General features: G+C 39.0%; 3 protein-coding genes across 8 annotated transcripts in view; all 3 read right to left on the bottom strand.

Moving 5' to 3' along the window:
* Positions 1–9,650, bottom strand: part of wizb (WIZ zinc finger b) — a 46,082-nt gene extending 36,432 nt beyond the window's left edge. For 4 of the 5 annotated variants that reach the window (XM_087243958.1, XM_087243962.1, XM_087243961.1 and 1 more), the window contains exons 1-4: positions 9,414–9,650; positions 5,589–5,768; positions 348–525; positions 32–116 (exon numbers count right to left, since the gene is read on the bottom strand). In XM_087243958.1, coding sequence (XP_087100084.1) covers positions 32–116; positions 348–525; positions 5,589–5,693 — 368 coding nt within the window. In that variant the 5' untranslated portion in view covers positions 5,694–5,768; positions 9,414–9,650. Of the gene's footprint in view, positions 1–31; positions 117–347; positions 526–5,588; positions 5,769–7,143 lie in introns of all 5 variants that reach the window. The other variant, XM_087243959.1, reaches the window with a different exon arrangement.
* The window catches only part of dnaaf5 (dynein axonemal assembly factor 5), a 571,499-nt gene that overhangs the window by 49,226 nt on the left and 498,144 nt on the right, over positions 1–24,129 (bottom strand). The window lies entirely within an intron of this gene.
* On the bottom strand, positions 13,708–23,332 carry pglyrp6 (peptidoglycan recognition protein 6). Of its 2 annotated transcripts, XM_087243174.1 has the most exons (7): positions 23,159–23,332; positions 22,923–23,074; positions 21,985–22,233; positions 18,484–19,266; positions 16,607–16,817; positions 15,991–16,285; positions 13,708–13,789 (listed from the first exon to the last, which is right to left on the bottom strand). In XM_087243174.1, the coding sequence occupies exons 3-7, from the start codon at positions 22,175–22,177 to the stop codon at positions 13,775–13,777; spliced, it is 1,497 nt and encodes a 498-aa protein (XP_087099300.1). In that variant the 5' UTR covers positions 22,178–22,233; positions 22,923–23,074; positions 23,159–23,332; the 3' UTR covers positions 13,708–13,774. The 2 variants fall into 2 exon arrangements, with proteins under 2 accessions (XP_087099300.1, NP_001038687.2); NM_001045222.2 differs by lacking the exons at positions 22,923–23,074; positions 23,159–23,332 and having other exon boundaries at positions 13,710–13,789; positions 21,985–22,226.

Genomic DNA, 24,129 nt, shown 5'->3' with positions numbered 1-24,129 from the left:
CTGCTTTTCATTATGAGCATCTGTATCTCACCTTTCTTGATGTTGTCCAGAGGTGGGACATCCCGGGCTGTGAGCAGCCAGACCATGAGGGTTAGAAAAGTGCTGAAGATCTTCCTCTGACATAAACCATTGGAATCCAACACAAACAATATACACATGACTTAACAGAAAGCAGTAGACTCACAGTCATTATCTACAGCAAGTAGACAAACAGAACTATTACACTGTTTACAGAAAGACAATTTCACAGTACAAACACAGGTCAGCTTGATACTAGCGGAATGACTGCAAAGTCAGGTCTGAGTTTCTTCTCTGGCATGAAAATAATGAAGCAAAGGCTCAATTACCATCCAAGATTTCTTTCTCTGAGTCCGAGTCCCATGTGAGAGATGAGGGGAAGGCTGAAGATCGTAGATTTTTCTGGGTTTTGTCACAATTCTCCAGTGTGGTGAAAAAGCAGTTTGGACCTTCTGGATCCCCACTTCCATCACCCTTCTCAATGTCGTCACAATTCAGTAACTCCCCCTGTGAGTTCAGAAGGTTGAAACAAGTCCAATATTACCAGTTCTGTTTGGGAGAGAAATCAAATGTTGCAAGATCCTCATCCAGGTGTATACTAAAGGCTGATTTATACTTCTGCGTCAATCGCACACGTATGCTACGCATAGCCCTAAGCTGTGGCCGTCGCTGGCATGCACCTCTCAAAAAATGTAACTACACGTCGCAACGACGCGTAGCACAAGCTCTGTGATTGGTAGGCTTGGTGACGAGCGGCGCGAGCCGGATGGATCGATTGTTTACAAGTGTGAAGTCCTGTGAAGGAGCTCCGGATGGAAAGTTTTGTTTTGTGTTTACCTCATAGTTAAAGTTGTTGCATGTTCGCCAGTTCCTGCCTCAAAATGAGCGAGTTTGAGCCACTTGTACATTCAGGAAGCATTCAGGACAAACAAAACAACAGCGAACAAACTCGACACAGAGACACATTAACACCTCACTGCCAACTAGCGTTTCAGAAGTGTTAATGCAGACCAACAGAGACAGCGCGCAGAAGTATAAATGCACAGCTACGCGCGTTGCATGCACCGTGGGTTACGCCGATCACTTAACGCAGAAGTATAAACCAGGCTTAAAGGTGCTTTTCCACTGCATGCTACGGCATGGTTTAGTTCTGTATGGCTTATGTTTGGAAGCATTTCCAAATGTTTTTTAGTACCAATTGAGGTGAGGTTCCAAGCAAGTTGTACCATTAACAAAACATGTGATATTGAAACTGCTGATCCCAGATTGGTCCTGGAAAATAGTCACTATCAGCATCATTGAATTTGTGTCATTACCCCCAGACCAACATGTAATGGTGTTACACATAAGTACTGTGTTTCGTTATTATTACCCTTTAAATATGTGGTAATTAAATTACAGTTAAACCTAAAAGTATTACATTTTAATGTTAATTAAGGTAAACATGGGAACTTTAACCACTGAGGTGAGTTCTACATTAAAAAAAAACATATCTTTAGCAACTGCTAGTAGTACTCACCTAAAAGTTTGGTCCGTTCTTTAAACAAATCTACTGTATAACTTGGGAAACTGTGCCAGTTGTTTTGGTATTTGGTTACTATTGGTATGTTTGGATTAGTTTTAAAGCATGGGATGCAGCATGAAAGAGCAAGTACAGTAACCTAACAAAACTCATCATCACTTCATTTTAAGCAGGTATTTTGTAATGTGTAGTAAAATACACTTTAAAAGTAACCTTTCCAGCCCTGGACGCCAAACCCCATATATTTAAATACTCAGCAGCAGCCACTGCCTAAGAATATCCCTCCATCTGTAGCATCCATTGCCTCTGTGCTGTAAGTTGGTTTTTATTACACATTTGTTTTGTATCATATTCACGTTGATGCCATGGCAGTAGAGACAGCACAACTATAGCGATAATCCCACCCAATTTAAGCAGTACTAAACTGCAGTGGAAATGCAAAATAAGATGAGCGAAATTGAAGCAAAGCGAAGAGAAATAAGCCAAACCATACTGTACTGTGCAGTAGAAAAGTGCCTTAACTGTTCTAAAATCAACATAAGTGACGGAAAATGTACATCCAGCCATTTGCAACCAACAAAGTGATCGAGACTCCAACATAAATTTTATCACCATGAAGTGGTTTATTTTTTTATAACCATTGGCTGGATGTACATTATCCATCTTAATACATGGCAACTTCTAACATTAAGTAATTGGACACACAAAAAAATGATTTTAAAGAATAACATATTACTAGCGCACTACTTTAAATGATTCTTACAGAAAGTCTCAGTTGCCGACAGGCTGTTTTTAGACTAGACCAGTGGTCACCAAACTTATTCCTAGAGGGCTGGAGTCCTGCAGATTTTAGCTCCAGCCCTAATCAAACCCACCTGAACAAGCTAATCAACGTCTTACTAGGTATACTTGAAACACCCAGGCATATGTGTTGTGGCAAGTTGGAGCTAAACCCTGCAGGGACAACGGCCCCCCCAGGACCGAGATTGGTTACCCCTGGTCTACGAATGAACTACTAACTAAAATTCAATCGACATTTAAGGTTTAAGGTACTTTCATATAATTTCTCATTTAAAATCTTAATGGTCTAATAGCTTATAGTACATTACTTTGTACAAAACAATCAGTGTTACAGTGCTATTAATGAAAAGCTCCTCCAATTTCATATTTTCAATTTACTTAATTTACATATTTACTATTGGAGACATGAGACGGAGACATGTTAGATGGCAGCGGGTGTGTTGTGTTTTATACCTATTATACAATGTAAGCGTAATGTTATTTAGAGTTTATTTAAACAATGACATGTTATTGGGGGAATGACACCACAAATATAGCAACTGACCAATCAGATGTAAGTATTTCAGAGAGCCATGCAATATAATAAACTTAAAAATTGATCTAACTTTATCAAGGCAATGGGTGCGTCTCAGTCAGCTCCCTTGAAATTCTGAAGTTTACTATCCCATGTAGCCATATGAGATAACTTATGAATTACAGCTCAAATTTCAAATTAAGATTATACAGAGTCACCTGCAGCTAGCTCTCTGTAACTCTCACACGGTCGCCCACTGAAGCTAAGCAGGGCTGTGCCTGGTCAGTACCTGGATGGGAGACCACATAGGAAAACTAGGTTGTTGACGGAAATGATGTTAGTGAGACCAGCATCGGGTGCTCACCCTGCGGTCGGTGTGGGTCCTAATACCCCAGTTTATTAATGGGGACTCTATACTGCTCAGTCTTTCGGCTGAGACGTTAAACTAAGGTTCCGACTCTCTGTGGTGGTTAAAAATTTTAATCCTGGCATCATGGCCAAATCTGCCCTCTGTCCATCATGGCCTCCTAACTATTCCCATATCGTAATTGGCTTCATCACTCTGTCTCCTCTCCACCAATCAGCTGGTGGGTGGTGTGCGGTCTGGTGCAATATGGCTGCCGTCGCGTCATCCAGTTGGATGCTGCACACTGGTGGTGGATAAAGAGATTCCCCCCATTGTGTAAAGTGCTTTGAGTGTCTAGAAAAGTGCTATATAAATTATTATTTATTTATATTATTTAGGAAGTATTATGGTTATTATTACTGGTGTCACACAGGGTTCTGTTTTGAGCCCTCTCCAACTCATCATCTATTTACTTCCTCTTGGCTATATTTTCCGGAAATATATCCAGTTTCATTGCTGTGCCAATGACAATCAGCTTTACTTGTCTTCCAAACCATCGATTTTTTTCCCCTCCATCTTCCTTGAGCAGATGTTTATTGTGAGGGTTGCAGGTTTGTCCGCTTTTCCGGAGTGTATGTTTGATCACGTGGGTTTGTTTTGTTTTGGTTGTCCATGTGTATTTGTTATGCTCACGTGCTATGACGACACTCAGCTGGTCTGATTAGCTCGCCAGCTGAGGCTCATTATTGTGCCTATATCTGGGCTACGTTTCTATGTTTCTTGGTCAGTTTGTTTCACTTGCTCATGTGTGTGTTGTCTGTGCTCAGGTCCCTGAGGAGAATTACCTGGACCCTGTTATCCTGTCTGTTCCTGCCCTGGGTTCTTCGTCCTCCTAGCCTGTCACTATTATTGTTTGTTCATTTTGACTTTGTCAAATAAACATTGTCACTTGCTATTGGATTCTCTCAGACCCTTATTTTGATCATAACAGTTTATCTCCATTGCGCTGAAATGTTTGCTCATTAAGAAGTCCCACAGTGCACCGTGAAAATCAGAGAGCATCAGTGCTCACTATATTCCCTTAACAGATTCTGAAAATTATGAATTACATGAACCAACTCACTAAAAATTGCGACAAATGAGAATTTGTTTACAAAAGAAACTGTTATCCGTTTATATTTACCCACACTGTAAAACCCAATAGGCAGGGGTGAATTCAGTGATTTGGCGGCCCTAAGCAATTCCAGCCATGGGGCCCAGAAGTTTGTACTTTAATTTATTCTTAATTGATCCATTTTGCTTTTGTTTCCTAAAATCACTTTTATATCTCATTTTCTATATTTTGTCAACATCTTTTGAAACTTCTAAAATGATTTGATTCCTTAAAATGTATTTACGGCTAAAATAATATATTAACTTTTTTTTCATTTTATTACGTTTTAATCAAACATGTTTAATCTTTTAATTACGTTTTTAAAACTAAATCTTTACCCGATTTGACTGCTGGACTGCTCCATGATTAATGGCGGGGGACACATTTGCGCAGAAGTCATGAGAAATTTGACTTTTATTTTTTTTAGACCCTCGTCATACAAAATATGATCAAAAAGGATGTTTTATATATCATTTATTGGTATAATTTATACTTCTGGATATTTATTTGGGGGCCCCCAGATATCCTTGCTCATTGGTTAAATCCGCCCCTGCCAATAGGTTAAGGTAACTCAAACCATTTGAGGAAACCAATTGCAACAAGCCATTTAAGTTAAAAAACTAATCCTAATGAGTACTGTGAACTTAATCCATTTGAGTAAATGAAGCGATCTGAGCACAGTAAAACCCATTATATGAAGAGAACTCAAATCAACTGATTACTGGAATACTCAACAAGTTGAGGCAACTCAAACCGTTGGACGAAACCGAATGTTACAAACCATTTGAGTTAAAAAGCTAATCTATATGTGTACTGTGAACTTACTCCAGTTAAGTTGAAGTAATGAGGTATTTATTTAACTTATTAGCTTCAACACTGAGTTCAAAACTCTTTTCAAATATGTAGAATTTACTTAACAGCCAATTTTGAGTTAACTACACTCATTTCACTTGATAAAGTTGACTGTTTAAATCAGCATAAATCAGCATTGTTAACATTTATAAATGATCAATGGTTGACATGTTGTTCATATATGACATTATTTATCTATGATATACTTTTTTAAACATTATGAAATTAATATGTGAAGCATGACGTCCTAATGAGTAGAGAACCAAGCAGGGGAGTGGACTGAGATGCATCTAATGACTATCACTTATATATTCTACACCCAAAAGAAAGAAAATGGATGCAAAGATAAAGGCGGCAATTGTGTTTAGTGTCTCGGCTATACCAGGAAGGAGCAGTTTAGTAGGGATGTGGATGTTGAAGGCAGTAGAGCTTGGCTGGACATCAGATCTTGTGGGTCCCCAGTTGAGAGATCGTCCTCGGGCTCCATGGTCCCCGGTGCAAGGGTTTGTGTGCAGCTGCAGTTCTCCTCTCCTGTCCTACATTATGAAGAGCGATTCCATTTCTGGAGAAACATACACAAAGTCTGATTGACCATCATACACTTACATTCGTGCAATTAGCGAATTTTAGGCTTTTCTCATACTGTAAGTAACTTTCTTCCTGCTTTCCCCGAGAATCGAACCCACAACATTAGTATTGTTAGCACCATGCTCCACTATATCAACTAATTACATCATAACTTGTCATAAATCTGTCATAATCAGATCATAATCATGAGGCTCTTATAATTGTGTATTGAATTTTATAACAGCGTCGTTAATATTTGTCTTTAATTTGTCAATTGTCAACAACTATTAATGATGCTGTTATAAATCTCTTTGACAGTATTAATGAGACATTTTTATGACGAGTACAAATTGTTCCTTTTGTTCCAAATTGACACTATTATGATGGCCAATGACATGTTTATGACAGATTTATGACAAGTTGTTGTCTTGATAATGCCAAGCTGACAAAGACAGGTTATGATGCATTTGTTAATGTCAAGTTGCTAAAAACACATTCATATTTAGACATTTGTCATGTCGTGATTATAGAGGTGTTATGACAGTCTTATGAACACCCCCTACAGGTAAAGTGTTTCAGATTATAGCACTTTTAGGATGCATTGAAATGGCAGTTTGGATATACAAATCACTGAGTACCAAAGAAGTCCACTATATGGTATTAAATCACTATATTGAGGGGAAAAAGGTGTTTTCTGAGCAGAAATGCACCACAGATTTTGTCTGCCTTTGCTAATAGCCATTTTTAATATATATATATATATATATATAATGGTGCATACATCACAATGTACACTCATTGGCCACTTTATTAGGTACACCTGTCCAACTGCTTGTTGACGCACATTTCTGATCAGCCAATCACATGGCAGCAGCTCAATGCATTTAGGCATGTAGAGATGGTCAAGACGATCTGCTGCAGTTCAAACTGAGCATCAGAATGGAGAAGAAAGGTGATTTAAAGGGCCATGAAACCCCCTCGTTTCAGCAGGGTGTTTTCACACCTCTTCTTTGGAAAAAGTCAGAAAAGTGGGCGTGTCCAGCTCTGTTTAGGGGGGAGTGTCGGAGGAACTAAAGTGGGAGGGTGTGGGAGTGTCGATTTGGGCACGCGCGAGTTTCAGAGTCAAAATAAACACACACACACACATACATACAGGAGAATGTGATGGTGTTTAACCTACATGGACATCTGTAGTCGAATTATTAGCCAAATTATTAAATGGTGGACTTTAACTGCAGTTTGGCTCTTTCACACACAGGGTTATAGTTTGGTTGTAACTGTTAATGCTAACTTGTTTACACTGGTGCAATAGTTTGTTTGATACGAATAAAATACAAACTGAATAAACAGAGCACTGGTCGCTCACTTACCAAATCTGTAGAGACAGGACAATCACCAGCAACTAGCCGCGTCTTTATGAAGAGAATACTACAAACGATTCCAGATCCCAGCGTTTGCAGATGAGAACAGCTCTCAGGTAAACAATAATCCTCCTTAGACACGTAAGTTATTGTTGTCGCGCGTCGCGTACACTGTTAATCCACACGTGACTCCAGCTGAGCTCTCACAGAGAGAAAATGAAAACGAAACTTAACTGCAGCAAACTATAAAAGCAACACTTCACGCTTGTTTTGCCAACACAACGTGGCGTCTCTGTCCTGAAAACACGGTGATAGTAATGAATATTAATGAAGTTGCACAATAGAGTGCGCTGATTGGTTTGACCCAAGCCTTACTCATGCATTAATGCATCACACTGTAAGACGTAATAAGACTCACTCGGGCACAGACGTCCAGTCTGCACACTGGAATACAACGATATTATGTCATGGCCGTGATGCAGCTTCAAAAATTCGTTTCAAACAGGAAGCACGAATTTGCTTGAAATAACGCAAAAACAACCAATTTACACTTTTTAGTGAAATATAGGTGTCCTAATAGTGTTTTTAGCAGTGTGGGACACATATACGACTGTCAACAGCTCAAAAAATGTGTTTTGGTGTTTCGTGACCCTTTAAGAGACTTTTAACGTGGGATGGTTGTTGGTGCCAGGCAGGCTGGTCTGAGTATTTCAGAAACTGTTGACTTACTGGGATTTTCACACACAACCATCTCTAGGGTTTACAGAGAATGGTCCGAAAAAGAGAAAATATCCAGTGAGCGGCAGTTCTGTGGGTGCAAATGCCTTGTTGATGCCAGAGCTTAGAAGAGAATGGCCAGACTGGTTTGAGCTGGTAGAAAGGCAACAGTAACTCAAATAACCACTTGTTACAAGTGAGGTATGCAGAAGAGGATCTCTGAACACACAACACGTCCAACCTTGAGGCGGATGGGCTACAGCAGCAGAAGACCACACCGGGTGCCACTCCTGTCAGCTAAGATCAGGAAACTGAGCCTACAGTTCACACAGGCTCATTAAAATTGGACAATAGAAGGACTGGACAAACATTGCCTGGTCTGATGAGTCTCGATTTCTGCTACGAGCTTTAGATGGTAAGGTCAGAATTTGCCGTCAACAACATAAAAGCATGGATCCATCCTGCCTTATCAATCATTCAGGCTGGTGGTGGTTGTGTAATGGCGTGGGGAATATTTTCGTGGCACACTTTGGGCTCATTAATACCAATTGCGCATCGTGTCAACACCACAGCCTACTCGAATATTGTTGCTGACCATGTTCATCCCTTTATGACAACAGTGTGCCCATCTTCTGATGGCTACTTCCAGCAAGATAGCACCCCATGTCATAAAGCGTGAATCATCTATGGTTTCTTGAACATGACAATGAGTTCACTGTACTCAAATGACCTCCACAGTCACCAGAGCTCAATCCAATAGAGCACCTTTGGGATGTGGTGGAACGGGAGATTAACATCATGGATGTGCAGCCGACCAATCTGCATCAACTGTGTGATGCTATCATGTCAACATGGAGCAAAATCTCTAAGGAATATTTTCAGTATCTTGTTGAATCTGTGCCACGAAGGATTAAGGCAGTTCTGAAGGCATAAGAGTGTCCAACGCAGTACTAGTAAGGTGTACCTAATAAAGTGGCCGGTGAGTGTATGAGTGGGAAATCCAAACAGATACCATCAGATTTCTATATGGGAAAGTACATACATTCATATTGTTTAAGGAAATGACAGATTGATTCCCTATGTAGCGTCATTGTGTCTTGGCTGGGATTCTTTAGGGTGCTTTGAACTAGCATTTAACTAAAAAGATATGCAGAAAAATCCTCAAAAATTTGAATTTGCCATTAAGTGAAGGAAAAAATTGACATAATAGATGTCTAGTGATTGACTAAATCATCAGCACATAGTCATTATCATTCAGTAAGTGAACTAATGCTTCAATTTACTACCTATGAAATATGCAGCATGTTTAATAAGAGTACAAATCTGTATAGTATATTTCTGAGGAGTGTCTGACCTATTTTATCATGCCTCATTTCCTATGTTAATAACAGGCCTTTTTTTGTAGTCTCCCGAAAATATGGACTCCTCTAAATAACTGGCATTATCAGTATTTAAACACCGCCTTTCTCCGTGAGTGAGCTCAATGTAAGACCATTAAACATCTCCCAGCCAGGACGCGTGTGCGTGAGTGTGCGGTGAGGATGAAATTGTGCAAGACTCACGGAAAGCGGCCTGTCTTTGGGAATCTCCTGCGTCCAATCACATCGCTCTGTTCGTGTCCTAAATGCATTCAAGAGGCTCGACGGCTCGGGCTCATGTAAAGCATGTGTGCGTCGCGCTTTATGCGTGCCGGAGCGTCGCCGCCTGCATTCGCGGACACCGAGAAAAGCAGCGCCGCGGTGGAGCTCCCGGTGAAGACCGACCGCCTTTGCACTCTAAACACCGGACTCCATGTTGTTAGTTTCGGAGGGATGGTTGGTGACGTTGGTGGGGAGGGGAGAGGAGTTTGTGTATCAGCCGCGGTGTGTAACTCTTTCACAGCAGGTTCGGAGATGAACGGCATCCGATCAATGCGGAATAATAGCGGGCGAGTTTAGTGCACTAGCTAGTGCTTGAAGAGGACATGGCTGACTTTAGTTAAAGACGGGAAATTAATTAGCTAGTTGTAGTAAAAAATAATAATAATAAAAACTTTCAAATAGCTACATGAAAGTAAAGATGAAATGTAAAATATTGTATGCAATGTGTGTATGTGTGGCTTTATATACACATCTGATTTCTTTAATCTTTGCCATGATAACACTACATAATAGTTGACTAGGTATCTTTTAAAACACTAGTATTCAGCTTAAAGTGAAATTTAAAGGCTTAACTAGGATAATTAAGCAAGTTTGGGTAATTGGGCAAACCATTGTATAACAGTAGTTTGTTCTGTAAACAATCAAAAACTAATATTGCTTAAAGGAGCTAATAATTTTGACCTTAAAATGGTTTTAAAATATTTAAAACTGCTTTTAATCTGGCCGGGATAAAACAAATAAGACTTTCTCCAGAAGAAAAAATATTATAGAAAAATTTCCTTGCTCTGTTAAACATAATTTATAAATTATTCTATATATGTGTATATATATATATATATATATATATATATATATATATATATATATATATATATATATATATATATATATATATATATATATATATATATAAATGTGTGTGTGTGTGATTAATGATTTAATTAATATTTTCGAATGTTAAATTATCTAGCCAAGATAAAATGGTGCTGTTCAAAAGTCTAGCCAAAATTTATATAAAAAAGTAAATTATAAATAAAAACTTATGAAAATAAAAAAAATACATTAAAATATTTGACACGTAAAATAAAATATTGTAATATTGATTAATGTAGCTGCCGTGGTGTAACTCTTTTACAGCAGGTTCGGAGATGAACGGCATCTGATCGATGCGGTATATAGGGGACGAGTTTAGTGCACTAGAAGAAGGACATGACTCACTTTAAGAGTTAAAGATGGGAAGTACTCGATTTAAAAATCGATTTTCGCTGTCAATTTCACATTGTTGTTGTATTTGCACAGTCTGCATTTTGCATGTGAAGTTTTTAAACTAATTTCGAGAGGAGCACGTGATATAATTGACCGCAGCTGGCCGCCTATCTACACTCATTAGTTAGCCAGTCAGATCTATCCCAACTTACTATAAATAGCCTAGCTAGAAATTACTCCCTTACCTTCGTTTTCCGAAGAAACCCCCCATCCACCTCCTTTTAAAAAAGGGGAGCTCTCGAGAACCACCTGATCTCGTACTCCCCTTACATGCTCTATGGACCTGGCGGGAGCCCTGGGCTCAACTATCTCCGAGCTCAGGGTTCTCTCCCGGGACAGCATGCCAAACCTGCTTACAGTTGTCAAGCAATATCTAAGTGTGAACTCTTGAACTGTATTTTGTACTGTCCAGAGCCAGCACCTAAGCTTTTCACTCATCCTAGCACACGTGCTGCTGATGATGCGACAATAAAAGTGATTTGATTTGAAATGATAATTAAAACTTAAAAATATATGAAAGAACATATACATAAAATAAATGTTTGAATAAATAAAAAATAAATGCCCCCTTTGATTTTTTTTTCTTTTTAAAATATGTTGTTTAGGGATGTTTAACAGAGCAAGGAAATTTCCACAGTATGTTTGATAATATTTTTTCTTCAGGAGAAAGTCTTGTTTGTTTTATTTCGGCTAGAATAAAAGCTGTTATTAATTTTTTAAAAGTCATTTTAAGGTCAAAATGATTAGCCTATTCTAAAAGATTAGCATCTTTTACAATAACTTTCCTAATTATCCTAACCTGCCTAGTTAACCTAATTAACCTAATTAAGCCTTTAAATGTCACTTTAAGCTGTATAGAAGTGTCTTGAAAAATAGCTAAATATTATGTACTGTCATCATGGCAAAGATAAAATAAATCAGTTATTAGAAATGAGTTTTTAAAACTATTATCTTTAGAAATGTGTTGTTAAAATCTTTCCGTTAAATAGAAATTGTGGAAAAAATAAACAGGGATGCTAATAATTCTGACCTCAACTGTGTATATATATATATATACATATACAGTTTTATTTTTAAATATGTCAAACAAATTATATTGTACAAACATTAACAGACTAGTTTTTACTTTACATATTAAGGATTAAAGCAGTAGTTCTCAAACTCTTTTCATCAAGTACCACCCAGTGGCGCCCCCAGAAAATTTTCTTAGGGGTGGCCAAGTAAGGCCACAACAAATCTTGTGGTGGCACACAAAAAAGTTATGAATTGTGTATATATTGTGAATAAAGAGTAATGTTATATTTTAGTTTTTGGTAAAATAAATAATGAAGTTTTAATGAATTCCAATAATTACTCTTGAAATATTGTAATTTATTCCGCAAGTACAAGTGCAAACCAAATAAAAATCAATATTTAGTCTAAAACCTCTTTCAGGTAAGTTATTTCTTGTACAACATACAATATATGCCATGTCTAACATTAATGAATTATGAATAATGAATATGATTAATTAATGAATTAATAAACCAAACAAAACCCAACAAAATTTTGAAAAGCAGATTTCAAAATGTATCTAGTTATTTATTTTGGATTTGTGGTTTTTAATCAGATGAAACACAACTTTCTCATTTCAAAAATAATAATTTCTTAATTAAAAGTGTGCAATCTCAGTGAATCAGCTTCGTCAGTGGCGCTGATCAATCCACAATAAATTTGGCTGCATTTTATTTATTCATTTATTTATTGAAGTATTGTGAATTTAAGTAAATACATTTAAATTAATAATATCAGCAACTATCATATTGGGGTGGCCACAGGGGTGGCCAGAGTTTACACAAGGGTGGCCGTGGCCACCCCTGGCCACCCCTTGGGGGCGCCCCTGGTACCACCTCGGAAAAAATTGTCTCTCCAAGTACCACCATAATGATCAGTATTGAAATAAAGTAGCGTAGTAGGCCCAGTAAAGCAGCTACAGCTCTGCACATTTCCAAAACGAGGCAGATTAATTCCTACTATTTTATTGTTTTAATTCCTATTTATTTTTGTCAGCTACTTTATACGTTATAAATAGTTTGAATATTAACACTGTATTTAAAACATAAATGACTAAAAATAACGAAAACAAACTAAAAACGTCAACATTTAAATTAAAATGTGCTTTTAAACGTTAAAAATGATAGGTTACTGTTTTTAACAGCTAAAAAAAAATTTATTTACTTAAATGTAAAGTATTAACATGTAGTAGCCTATTTATCATCACTTGGAAATGTTGCCTGGACCTCATAAATATAGGCTATATGTCATCCTATTCATATATAAAATCCTTTTTGATCGATTTTTAAATATATGTAGCATGTACACATATTTTATTCCTCCACGTACCACTAGAAGGAAGCCCGCGTACCACTAGTGGTACACGTACCACAGTTTGAGAACCACCGTGTTAAAGATATATTGAAGACGTAAACTTGTAAAGAACAAAATATTGTATGTGTATACGGCATCCGATCAATGCGGTATAATAATAGTGGAAGAGTTTAGTGCACTAGCTAGTGCTTGAAGGACATAAATGATTTTAAAAGTACATATGGGCAATAATATTGCCGTTTAAAAGTGTTAAATAATTAATAATAAATAAACAAAATATATAGAGTTGTTACACTGAAAAGGTTGCATTTTATAAGGCCATTTATTCATGTTATGTAGCTGTATATAATATGAAATAAATATAATTATTACTAGCTCACTATATTTAAGTAGTATTTCAAAATGTAAAAATATGAAATAGTAGAACTAGCCTAGTATTGAATACAGCGTCTTCATGCATTTGTATTTCAGTTAAGCTTTAAATAAACATGAGTTTACTTCTATAGTTTTAGTGAACTATAATAAGCCTGAATACATTAATGTGCAATGTAAAGTGTAGAACAACAATACAAATACTGCAATGTCTTTTTAAGCATGCATTTATTATGAACAACTGTTCAGGAAACAACATTAGCTGACGACTTCAGTCCTCAAGGCAGATAACTCTGTTGAGAAAAACACACAAACACTATTAAACACTATTACACTATTAAAATTCTGCAGTCTCTCCCCTATGCTACAGCATAGTGTAGTATTAACTACAATGAACGGATAACATGTACTAAACACTGTAGTGTGCTTTAGTTTTTACTAGAGTAATGTACTATAAGATACTGTATAAAAACCAAGAGTTGGAGGATTTGTTTATATTACTATAGTTCTTGTATTACCATAGCAACTATAGAATTGCAGAACACTTCAGGTTCTTTAGCTACTATAGTAGCCTGACTCAAAAACAGCCATACTGTTTACTATTAATTTTCTTTTCGGCTTAGTACCTTTACACATCATGGATCACCACAGCAGAATGAACCGCCAACTTATCCAGCATGTTTTACACAGTAGATGCCCTTCCAGCTGCAACCCATCACTGGGAAACACCCATACATTCTCATTGACACACATACACAACAAACAATTTAGCTTACCCAATTCCCCTATAGCGCAAGTCTTTGGACTTGTGGGGAAAACCAGAGCCCCCAGAGGAAACCCACGCCAACACGGGGAGAACATGCAAACTCCACACAGAAATGCCAACTGACCCAGCCAAGGCTTGAGCCATTGACCTTCTTGCTGTGAGGCGACAGCGCTACCCACTGCGCAACTGCGTCGCCCAAGTATTTACTTTAAATTAGTATTTTTTTAATATCGGCCCATCGATTCAATTCATATTTATTTGTATAGCGATTTTTACTATGATTTATGTTTCAAAGTAGCTTTACTAACGTGCACATTACTACATTACAATCAAATTCGGAAAAGTTAAGGTTATTAGTTACCATAACTTTATTCGTTACTAATAACTTTAACTAATGAAGACGTAACTAATAGCTTTTAACAGTTAAAGTTACTGTGTATAAACATAGTTAACCTGCAGCTATATAGTATATACACTCACCGGCCACTTTATTAGGTACACCTGTCCAACTGCTTGTTAACGCAAATTTCTAACCAGCCAATCACATGGCAGCAGCGATGCATTTAGGCATGTAGACAAGGTCAAGACGATCAGAATGGGGAAGAAAGGTGATTTAAGGGACTTTGAACGTGGCACGGTTGTTGATTCCAGACGGGCTGGTAATTTCAGAAACTGCTGATCTACTGGGATTTTCACACACAACCATCTTTAGGGTTTTGAGAGAATGGTCCGAAAAAGAGAAAATATCCAGTGAGTGGCAGTTCTGTGGGTGCAAATGCCTTGTTGATGCCAGAGCTTAGAAGAGAATGGCCAGACTGGTTTGAGCTGGTAGAAAGGCAACAGTAACTCAAATAACTACTAGTTACAAGTGAGGTCTGCAGAAGAGTATCTCTGAACACACAACACGTCCAACCTTGAGGCGGATGGGCTACAGCAGCAGAAGACCACACCGGGTGCCACTTCTGCAGCTAAGATCAGGAAACTGAGGCTACAATTCACACAGGCTCACTAAAATTGAACAATAGAAGATTGAAGAAACATTGCCTGGTCTGATGAGTCTGCTGCGACATTCGGATGGTAGGGTCAGAATTAGGCATCAACCACAGAAATGCTTGGATCCATCGTGCCTTGTATCAACAGTTCAGGCTGGTGGTGGTGGTGTAATAACGTGGGAGATATTTTCTTGGCACACTTTGGGCCCATTAGTACCAATTGAGCATCGTGTCAACACCACAGCCTACCTGAGAAATGTTGCTGACCATGTTCATCTCTTTATGATCACAGTGTACCCATCTTCTGAGGGCTATTTCCAGCAGGATAACGCACCATGTCATAAAGCGTGAATCATCTCAGACTGGTTTCTTGAACATGACAATGAGTTCACTGTACTCAAATGGCCTCCACAGTGACCAGATCTCAATCCAATCGAGCACCTTTGGGATGTAATGGAACGGGAGATTTGTACTATAGATGTGCAGCCAACTAATCTGCATCAACTGTGTGATGCTGTTATGTTAATATGGAGCAAAATCTCGGAGGAATGTTTCCAGTATCTTGTTGAATCTATGCCACGAAGGATTAAGGCAGTTCTAAAGGCAAAAGGGGGTCCGAACCCGTACTAGTAAGGTGTACCTAATAAAGTAGCCAGTGATGTGTATGGTGAGGTATTTGTGTATATAGTGTATGGGTTGCCAGCACAATACATGTCATTGGTTTATCATGTTTCACCTGGTATCGCTCCCATGTCTGGATCTGGCGGTACAGGGTGTTTCCAGGACACTCGGTGGCCGCGGCCTGTCTGTGTCCGTACAGAGAGTATGATTTGGACAATCGTCCTCCGTTTGTGGCGCAGTAAGTGAAGTCGTAGCGCACCATATTCATCGCACTGCTGGCAGGGAGAGTGGAGGTGTAGTCGCCGATGAAGCAGACGCCGTAGCCAATAGAGTTGTAGCCGTAGGTGTGAGCGCCGACCCAGTTCCATCCGCGGCCTTCATACAGGTTTCCATCAGAACCCGCCACAAAACTACAGTGATACGAAGAGGGAAAGTTAGGTAGGGAATAATTGACAGATTAGCTGTTTAATTATTAGGGGAAAGAGGTGTAACAGCAGGGATGGAATTAAAATAAAACCACTGAGCAAGGTAACCCAGCAAACTTAGTCCCTTAGCAGATGCTTTTGTCCAAAGTGACTTACAATTGAGGAGGCATTCAGCAATTCAACAAGAACAGGCAATACACTCAAGACGTGCTAATTAATCACAGGAACTATTTGTGCTAGAGAACTAAGGTATTAAGTAATAAACTCCAGTATGGTGACGACACTAATACGCAGGATGTTCCTGACCTGTAGCCGATGTCGGACCAGCCGTTGCTCTGCTGGTGGTAGCGCTGCATGGAGCGCATCTCGGCCGCACACTGCTCAAAAGTGGTGCAAGGTTTGGAGGGCTGATACGTGTGGTGGATGAAGAGATACCGCACAGGCAGAGACAGATACGATGGGGAGCCGATGTATGAAGCTGCGCCCCACTGAGACCTTGTGATGATGTTGGGACACACTGGAGAAAAAAACGAGAGTAATGTGGCAGACTGCAATGTTTCACAGGTAGAAATTGTGAAATAATTAAGCTAGCTTACATTTTCTTTTGAAAAATGTAGGGAATTTAACATTAATATAATTATAGTCAATGTAATTCGTCTTTTTGGATAAGACGAGGCAAGGCAAGCACATTCGGTGATCAAGTTTTTTTTTAAAGTTTGAACTAATTCCTAAACTTTATTAATCAAGTTATCTATGGCCAGCTTTCATTTGTATAAATAAAACTGACTTCCTGACAAAGAAAATGCATAAATAAAGCAAGAAAGGTGGAGAAAATAACCAAAATACCAGTAAAATCGATAGAATGGTGGGCAGCAAGCACAAGATGGGGTTTAACTAGCTGAAATAATACCTAATTTATCGCCCTAAAGATATCAGCCTAATTACATTAAACAGCATCCATTCATTCCTAGCATATTCCAGTGATAAGACACTTGAGTCTGGTTTAGGAGTTATGAATGGTTTTGGCCAACATATCACCCCATCAGGTTGTCTGGGACATGCCTTGGTCAAGGGATATGGGTCACTTTAGTCTGATTTTTTAATGCCCTTCACTTTGCCCCCCTTCTTGTTAACTCACTGCTTACATTACACTAGTGGCCACTACTGGCAGAACATCTATATGGGTTTAAATGTAATGCCTTAAACCAGGGATGGGCAAACTCTGTCCTGGAGGGAACCTGCAGAGTTTTGCTCCAACACTAACCAAACACACCTGAACAAGCTAATCAGTGTCCTCAAGTGCACTAAGAAAGTTTTAGGTGGGTGTTTTTGGTTAAGGTTGGTGCTAAACTCTGCAGGACATCAGCCATCCAGGACCAAGTTTGCCCATCCCTGCCCTAAACTCTTGAGCGCTTGGAAACTACACTGTTGTGATGTCACAATCGCATTGCATTCTTGGACATGTAGGGGATGAAATGGACATATGAAGCTGAACCGCTCCCTCTGTTAAAATTAAGGTTAAGTCCATGTGAACTTCCCTCATTCACTAAAGAGGTTAGAGCCAGCTACAAGTGGACTGGTCAGCTCTGAGTGAGTGGGATACTTCATACGGCCTACTTGAGGCGTAGCCCTAAGTCTCCGGGCTGCAGCAGTGACTACTTGCCCTGATTAGTGTCCTGACCACTGAACAAGGGAGCTAATTGAGACCCCTTAGATACAACTGATGGGACACTTCGATCTCCTGTGATCCTTTGTGCAAGGAAGTTGTTCCATTTGGAAGGGCTTATCCCTATGCCCTAAACCAGATATCTTCACCCCTATTTTACAGAAAATTATCAGGGACATATAGGTGCTGAAATGGACATATGAAGCTGACCCGCTCCCTCTGTCAAAATTAAGGGAATGTCTACATAAACTCCTCGTTCACTAAATCCAGCGGAATGCACTTTAAAATGGCGACAGGGATTCCCCTGAAGTGAAGTGGTTAGGAAAGTTTGCGTGTCTAAAAATAAAGTCGAACATGGTAGATTGTGAGGGTACAACAATCTAGCAATGCTTCTCTAGGAAACTTACGGTTTGGTCTGCTCAATCAGTTTAAAGGCAGAATGGTGACCTTTGGACGTTTCTTACAATTACAATTGGATTTCAGACATGAACCCCTATTAATAAATTAATTTTAATACCTGCATACACATGAACAAACTCCTCAAAGCCCTCATTCACAACATCATCCAGCTTCTTCCTCTCATCCTGGTTTAAGTTTCTGCGAACCGTCAGAGCTCGAACCACTTGTGTTTTCATCAGAGAGAAGTCAGCCATGTTTCTGAAGTTCATCCTTCGCTTCTGACTTATGAGACGTGGAGCGGCATCGTCCAGCTTCTGACTGTAATAACTCCTCAACAGGCTACTCAGAGACTCCTCAGGATGGTCAGACGAGGCCATTTCAGACCCCAGAATAAACCCATCCATCCCTCCGATTATCAGGGCATCCGTCGCCAATGAAGGCAAACCAGAGAGAGTGTAGACTCTTGGAGATTTAATGCTGTCCCAATATCCTTTGGTGCCCAGAAGAGCGCTGGACTCCTGATTCTGGACATGATGGACAAAAGAGTTGAGCAGGTTTTCGGTCAATGTTAAAGGATAGAGATCGATAGATTGAAGGCCGGCCTCGAGTCCCAGGAGCAGAGGAGCCAACGCCACATTTGAGCCATCCAAAGTCAGCACCACACCTTCTTCCGTGATATCCGACACATGGTGATTGATGAGTTCATGGATGTTTGAAGCCACTGATGGATCCATCGTGAGCTCTGGATGTGCATCACCAAGGAGCTGCTGGCTCAGGTCGGTTTCCAAACCGGAGGCTTTACGAAGACCTTTTAGTACGTCCAGCATTGAGAGAGCCGGATTCACAGCTTCAATGCTCTCCACAGCGCTAATGAAGTCATCCATGCGCTTCAGGGTAGTGGCTAATGGGGGAAGATAATAACAAACCAACAATTACATAAACAAGGAAACACTGTTTACTCGAAAACAGCCATTAAAAGTTTGCACAAAATCAAAAGTATGTTATTCAACCTCAAGGCAATCTAACGATGTGTTAGAGGCTTTATTTTCACGGTGCATTGTGGGACTTTTCAGGTTGTATCGAGTAGGAAATGGTGCATAACCCCTTTAAGAGCACATGCTAGTTTTTGTTGCTATGGTTACATTAGACATGAGCCCTGCATGTGTGTAAGGGTAACGCACTGTTGCACTATTTATTTAGTAACGTTAACCTTGTGTGTGAGCATTTTGTTTTCAAAGGTGAGTTGTGCCAATTTCCCAGACAATAAATTGCCAGTTGGTGAATGGTCTTTGCGAATATCGTTTATACGAGGACTATCCATATTGCACTGTACACATGCCATTCCAAGGTCACAAACATTTCAGTGCACTGGAAGAATACTGCAATAGACACAGCACTTCAAATGGACGACTGGGTGATCGAGAAAGGGTATAAACGGAGATTGGAGCCAGCAACCAACTGGGCTGGTCAGCTCCGAGTGAGTGGGATACTTCATACAGCCTACTTGGGGTGTAGTCCTAGGTCTCCCGGCTGCATCAATGTCTACTTGGCCCTGATCAGTATTCTAACCACTGAACAAGGGAGCTAATTGAGACCCCAAGGACACAACTGATGGGACACTTCGGGCTCATGTGATCCTTTGTGCAAGGAAGTTGTTCCATTTGGAAGGGCTCATTCCTATGCCCTAAACCAGATATCTTCACCCCTATTTTACAGACAGGTAATTATCAGGGACATATAGGTGCTGAAATAGACATATGAAGCTGATTTAGACTGTCAGGGTACAGCTTGCAAGAAAGTTATTCCATTCGGAAAGGCTAACCCCTATGCCCTGAACAAGGTATCCTTAACCCTATTCTTGGAGATCTACCATCCTGCAGAGTTCAAACACAACTGAACCAATTATTTAGGGTTTGAAGCAGCATAATTGATATTTACAGACAAGTGTGTTCAATCAGGGTTGCATCTGAAATCTCCAGGAAAGTAGATCTATCTTGTAACAACGTGGCAACTCCTGCCCTAAACCCTTCAAAGCTGTCCTTCAAGAGGGCAAGCGCTTCAAAGGTCTATACGCTTATTTCACGCAGCCGCCATTTTAAAGAACCAAAGCGAGGCTGCGGTGGGAAGAAACCCGGAACTATAGGACCAGCACTGTAAACATTGCAGTAACATGCTGTGGACTACAAACCTCCAGCTGTTGCCGAGATTTTAAAATGCAGAAATGGTGTAAACATCACTTTAATATTATTCTGCAAGTTTATTTTAAACAATTAAAAGCAATTTAGCATCAAACAAGATCACAATCTCAGTGATACGCTTAAACTTGTGTCCTCCTGGGCTTCAGTTCATAGCACCAGTTAAACACAGTGAGGACGCTTTCCTGCTTCAGCCCGTGCAACCCGGTGAGCGATAAAACATTGCAGTCCTCTGCAGCACACCCTCGTGTTGTCTGTAATAGTGTTGTCCCGGTACTGAAGTTTTAACCCCGGCTATTTCCCGCTAACATGGAAGCGCCGCTGAGCGCGGATGACTCGACTGATCTTTAAGGCTGCTTCTCGTTTCAGTATCCGTGTCTCTGTGTTTGGTTTGCACTCAGTTTACTGCTCTTCACCCAGTGCAAACACAGATACACGAAGACTGAAGCGCCAAGCAGCCTTGAAGATTAGTCGAGCCATCAAGCAGATCGCTCCTCTGTCTGTGTTGCGTGTGTGCTCGGTAAACACAATCTCGGCCAATCACAGTCATTTCTGTTGAACACGTGACCACAATGGCAAATCAGCGCTGTTTTAAGAAAGCCATCAAGAGTACCTTAATGTTCGCGGGAAATTTATGTTTTTTCGTTTAATTCAGTATCGTGACAAGTCTAATATAGTGAAAGAATCAGTTTATTAACTCGAGTTTGATAAATGGCATCTAAAAAGTGTGTTTGGGAAAGAAAACATTAGCTAACTAGTGCCATTTCCCTAACTTAGCTGAAAATGAGCTCTGATATTCCTTATGATATTCACCATTCATTCAGAACGGACCTCCGGGTCACCCAGAAGGTGGTGAAATGATAAATTTGTGTCACTTTCTTTGCTATTTATCCAGTTACACAACATTTCTTCAGTATGTAACTCCCATTGATACTTCCGGGTTTCTTACCACCGCAGCCTCGATTTCGCTTTTGAAAATGGCGGCCGCGTGAAATCAGTCTATTGATGTTTTCCAAATGGTATGCATTACCCTCCGAAGGAAGATTTTAAAAAATACAACTGATGGACATGATGGATGAGCATGGAAGCTGTTCCACACCTCGTTGCCGTAAATCAGATATCCTCAACCCTATTCCTGGAGATCTACCTTCCTGCAGAGTTCAGCTCCAACCCCGAGCAAACACAACCAAATAATTATGGCCTGAGGCAGCACTTGATAATTACAGACAGGTGTGTTTGAGAAGGTAGATCTCCGGGAACAGTGTTGGTGACCCCTGCTTAAATCAGGAACTGCTAATTTACTGATATTTTGACTGTAAGAGATCAAGGCATTCATATTTTTGAAGCTTGCATGCACAGATAAAAAGCAAACCATCAGTGACTTTCAGAATAAAGTGACTAGAACATTGACAGTAAAAGCTCACCTTCAGCAATGCCACAGGCGAACAGCATGAGCAGGGAAAACAGCCGTAGATCCATCATGAAGACAGAGTAGTTGAGCGCTAAATATCCTCTGATGATGAAGTCTGATTGTGTGTTTGCCTCAGAGCTCGCACGCCTTTTAAATCCATCCTGACCCTTACGTAAGCACACACTGATAAACTGCCTTCCCATCATGCATGTGGCTCGAGCTTTGAGAAGTGGACAGATGCTTTCAACGTGCGCTAAACAAACTGATAAACAAATAAATATATAACGTTATTTCTGTTCAAGTACAGTGGAACACTAAATTATTGGTCTTTCCAAGTGACCTTGGAAAATCACGAGTAGAATGTTATGTCGTCATCTTAGAAAAGACGGAAGAAATTGGAAATTAGACATTACTTATTATAAGTATGATGTTTCAAAATGTTTTGAGACTATAATTACGAATAATTAATTACAAATTTCATGGCAGTTATAATAATTATGCCTTTAAATGTACATATGGTTTAGGTGTCACATTATATTTTGTATAACTGATTGCAACCTAACTACTGTGCTTTTAGTAAGCATACATAATAAAAGTATGCTCAATAAAATTACACCGTTTCACTTTTACTATTAATATCGGGGCGTACTGATTACTGTAATGACTAACAGAGCTTTTCAAGTATAGAAATAAATAAATATTTAATAAGTTTAACTTGATTTTGTGTCCATACATTAGAATTTTACTTTTAAGTAAGCAAATTTTACTTTTAAGAGCAAAATACTAATTACTTTACACTCGTACTGAACATGTTGACTAAAATTTAATTCAGTTAAAATAAATTGTTTATATATCCAAAAATCTTGTCAGGGATATTTTCATCTAATCATTTGTTTCCATATACACAATAATTACAAATATGTACATAATATATGTTTGTATATACACTACCTGACAAAAGTCTTGTCGTTGATCCCAGATGTAACAGCAACAAATAATAACTTGACTCCTAGTTGATCATTTGGAAAAGCGGCAAAAGATAGATCTTTCAGCTGAATGATCTGTTGAACTGCATCCCAATCATCACAAATACTGCAGAAGACCTACTGGACCCAAGATTCATACAGAAATCAGTCAAGTGTCAATCAGTATTCTGGTAAAGGTAAAGTCATGGTTTGGGGTTACACTCATGGAGGTGTGTGTGAGATCTGCTGAGTGGATGGCAACATCAACAGCCTGAGGTATCAAGACATTTGTGCTGCCCATTCTTCAGCAGGATAGCGCTCCTTCCATAGACTGTAAAAGATATGGACGTAGTATCCGTGACGTCACCTATAGGTTTCTGAAGAACGGAAAAGAAACTACAAGGGGATTAAAAGATGCTTAAAAAACCCCAACTCTATATGGTTTTTTATTCCAAACTCTATTTTCACAAAAATTGGAGGTCTTCCTTTTATTTTAAAATGTAATTATCTACCAAATAAATTGCCAATTGCACTGTCAAAATTTCACCAGCAGGTCCTTCTTTCCTGGAAATTGTGTTATTCCCACAATTTTTCACCACATAAATGCTTTCTATGGAACAACTCTGATATTAGAATTAGAAATAAATCTATTTTTCTATCTACGTTTTTTAACCGAAATATAATTGGAATTCTCTCAATTTTTGATAAGTCCGGCAACTTTTTGTCTTATGAACAATTTATGTCTAATAATAACTTTCCATTACCTTTTAAAGAATTCAATGCTGTGCAAAAAGCAATTCCGTTAGGCCTAATTCAACTTATAAAATCTCATTTAATGTTTAATGAAAATGTTATTAAAGAACCAGAGCTGATTTTAAATGGAATTAGTCTATTTGACAACAAATGTAATAATAAATATACTCGACAAATTTTTCAAAATAAAAAATATAATGTTCCTAAAGGCAAATTTTACTGGGCATCCTTCCTTGACACAACAGACTGGAAAAAAGCCTGGCTATTACCTCATAAGTACTGCATTCCCAATAAAACAAAAGAGGTTCATTTCAAAATTCTTCATAAAATATACCCAGTAAACGGTACTTGGGCAAAGTATTATCACACATTTTTTCAATGTGAAAGCACAAAAACCTTTTGGAAAAACTTATATCTCCATATAGGTAACCACATTGCTT

This window comes from Danio rerio, chromosome 3, assembly GCF_052040795.2.
Source record: "Danio rerio strain M-AB ecotype USA chromosome 3, GRCz13ab, whole genome shotgun sequence".
In the NCBI taxonomy this organism is placed as follows: domain Eukaryota; kingdom Metazoa; phylum Chordata; class Actinopteri; order Cypriniformes; family Danionidae; genus Danio; species Danio rerio.
This window is presented reverse-complemented; position numbering and strand designations above follow the sequence as displayed.

Bases quoted from the DNA above. Each gene is read 5' to 3' on its own strand.
- pglyrp6 (XM_087243174.1), bottom strand. From the start codon at position 22,177: ATGATGGGAAGGCAGTTTATCAGTGTGTGCTTACGTAAGGGTCAGGAT. The intron at 16,818-18,483 runs GTATTAAAATTA...TTTTTTCTCCAG, and splicing joins GTTTGTTCATGTGTATGCAG to TGTGTCCCAACATCATCACA. The intron at 16,286-16,606 runs GTCAGGAACATC...GTATCACTGTAG, and splicing joins TGGTCCGACATCGGCTACAG to TTTTGTGGCGGGTTCTGATG.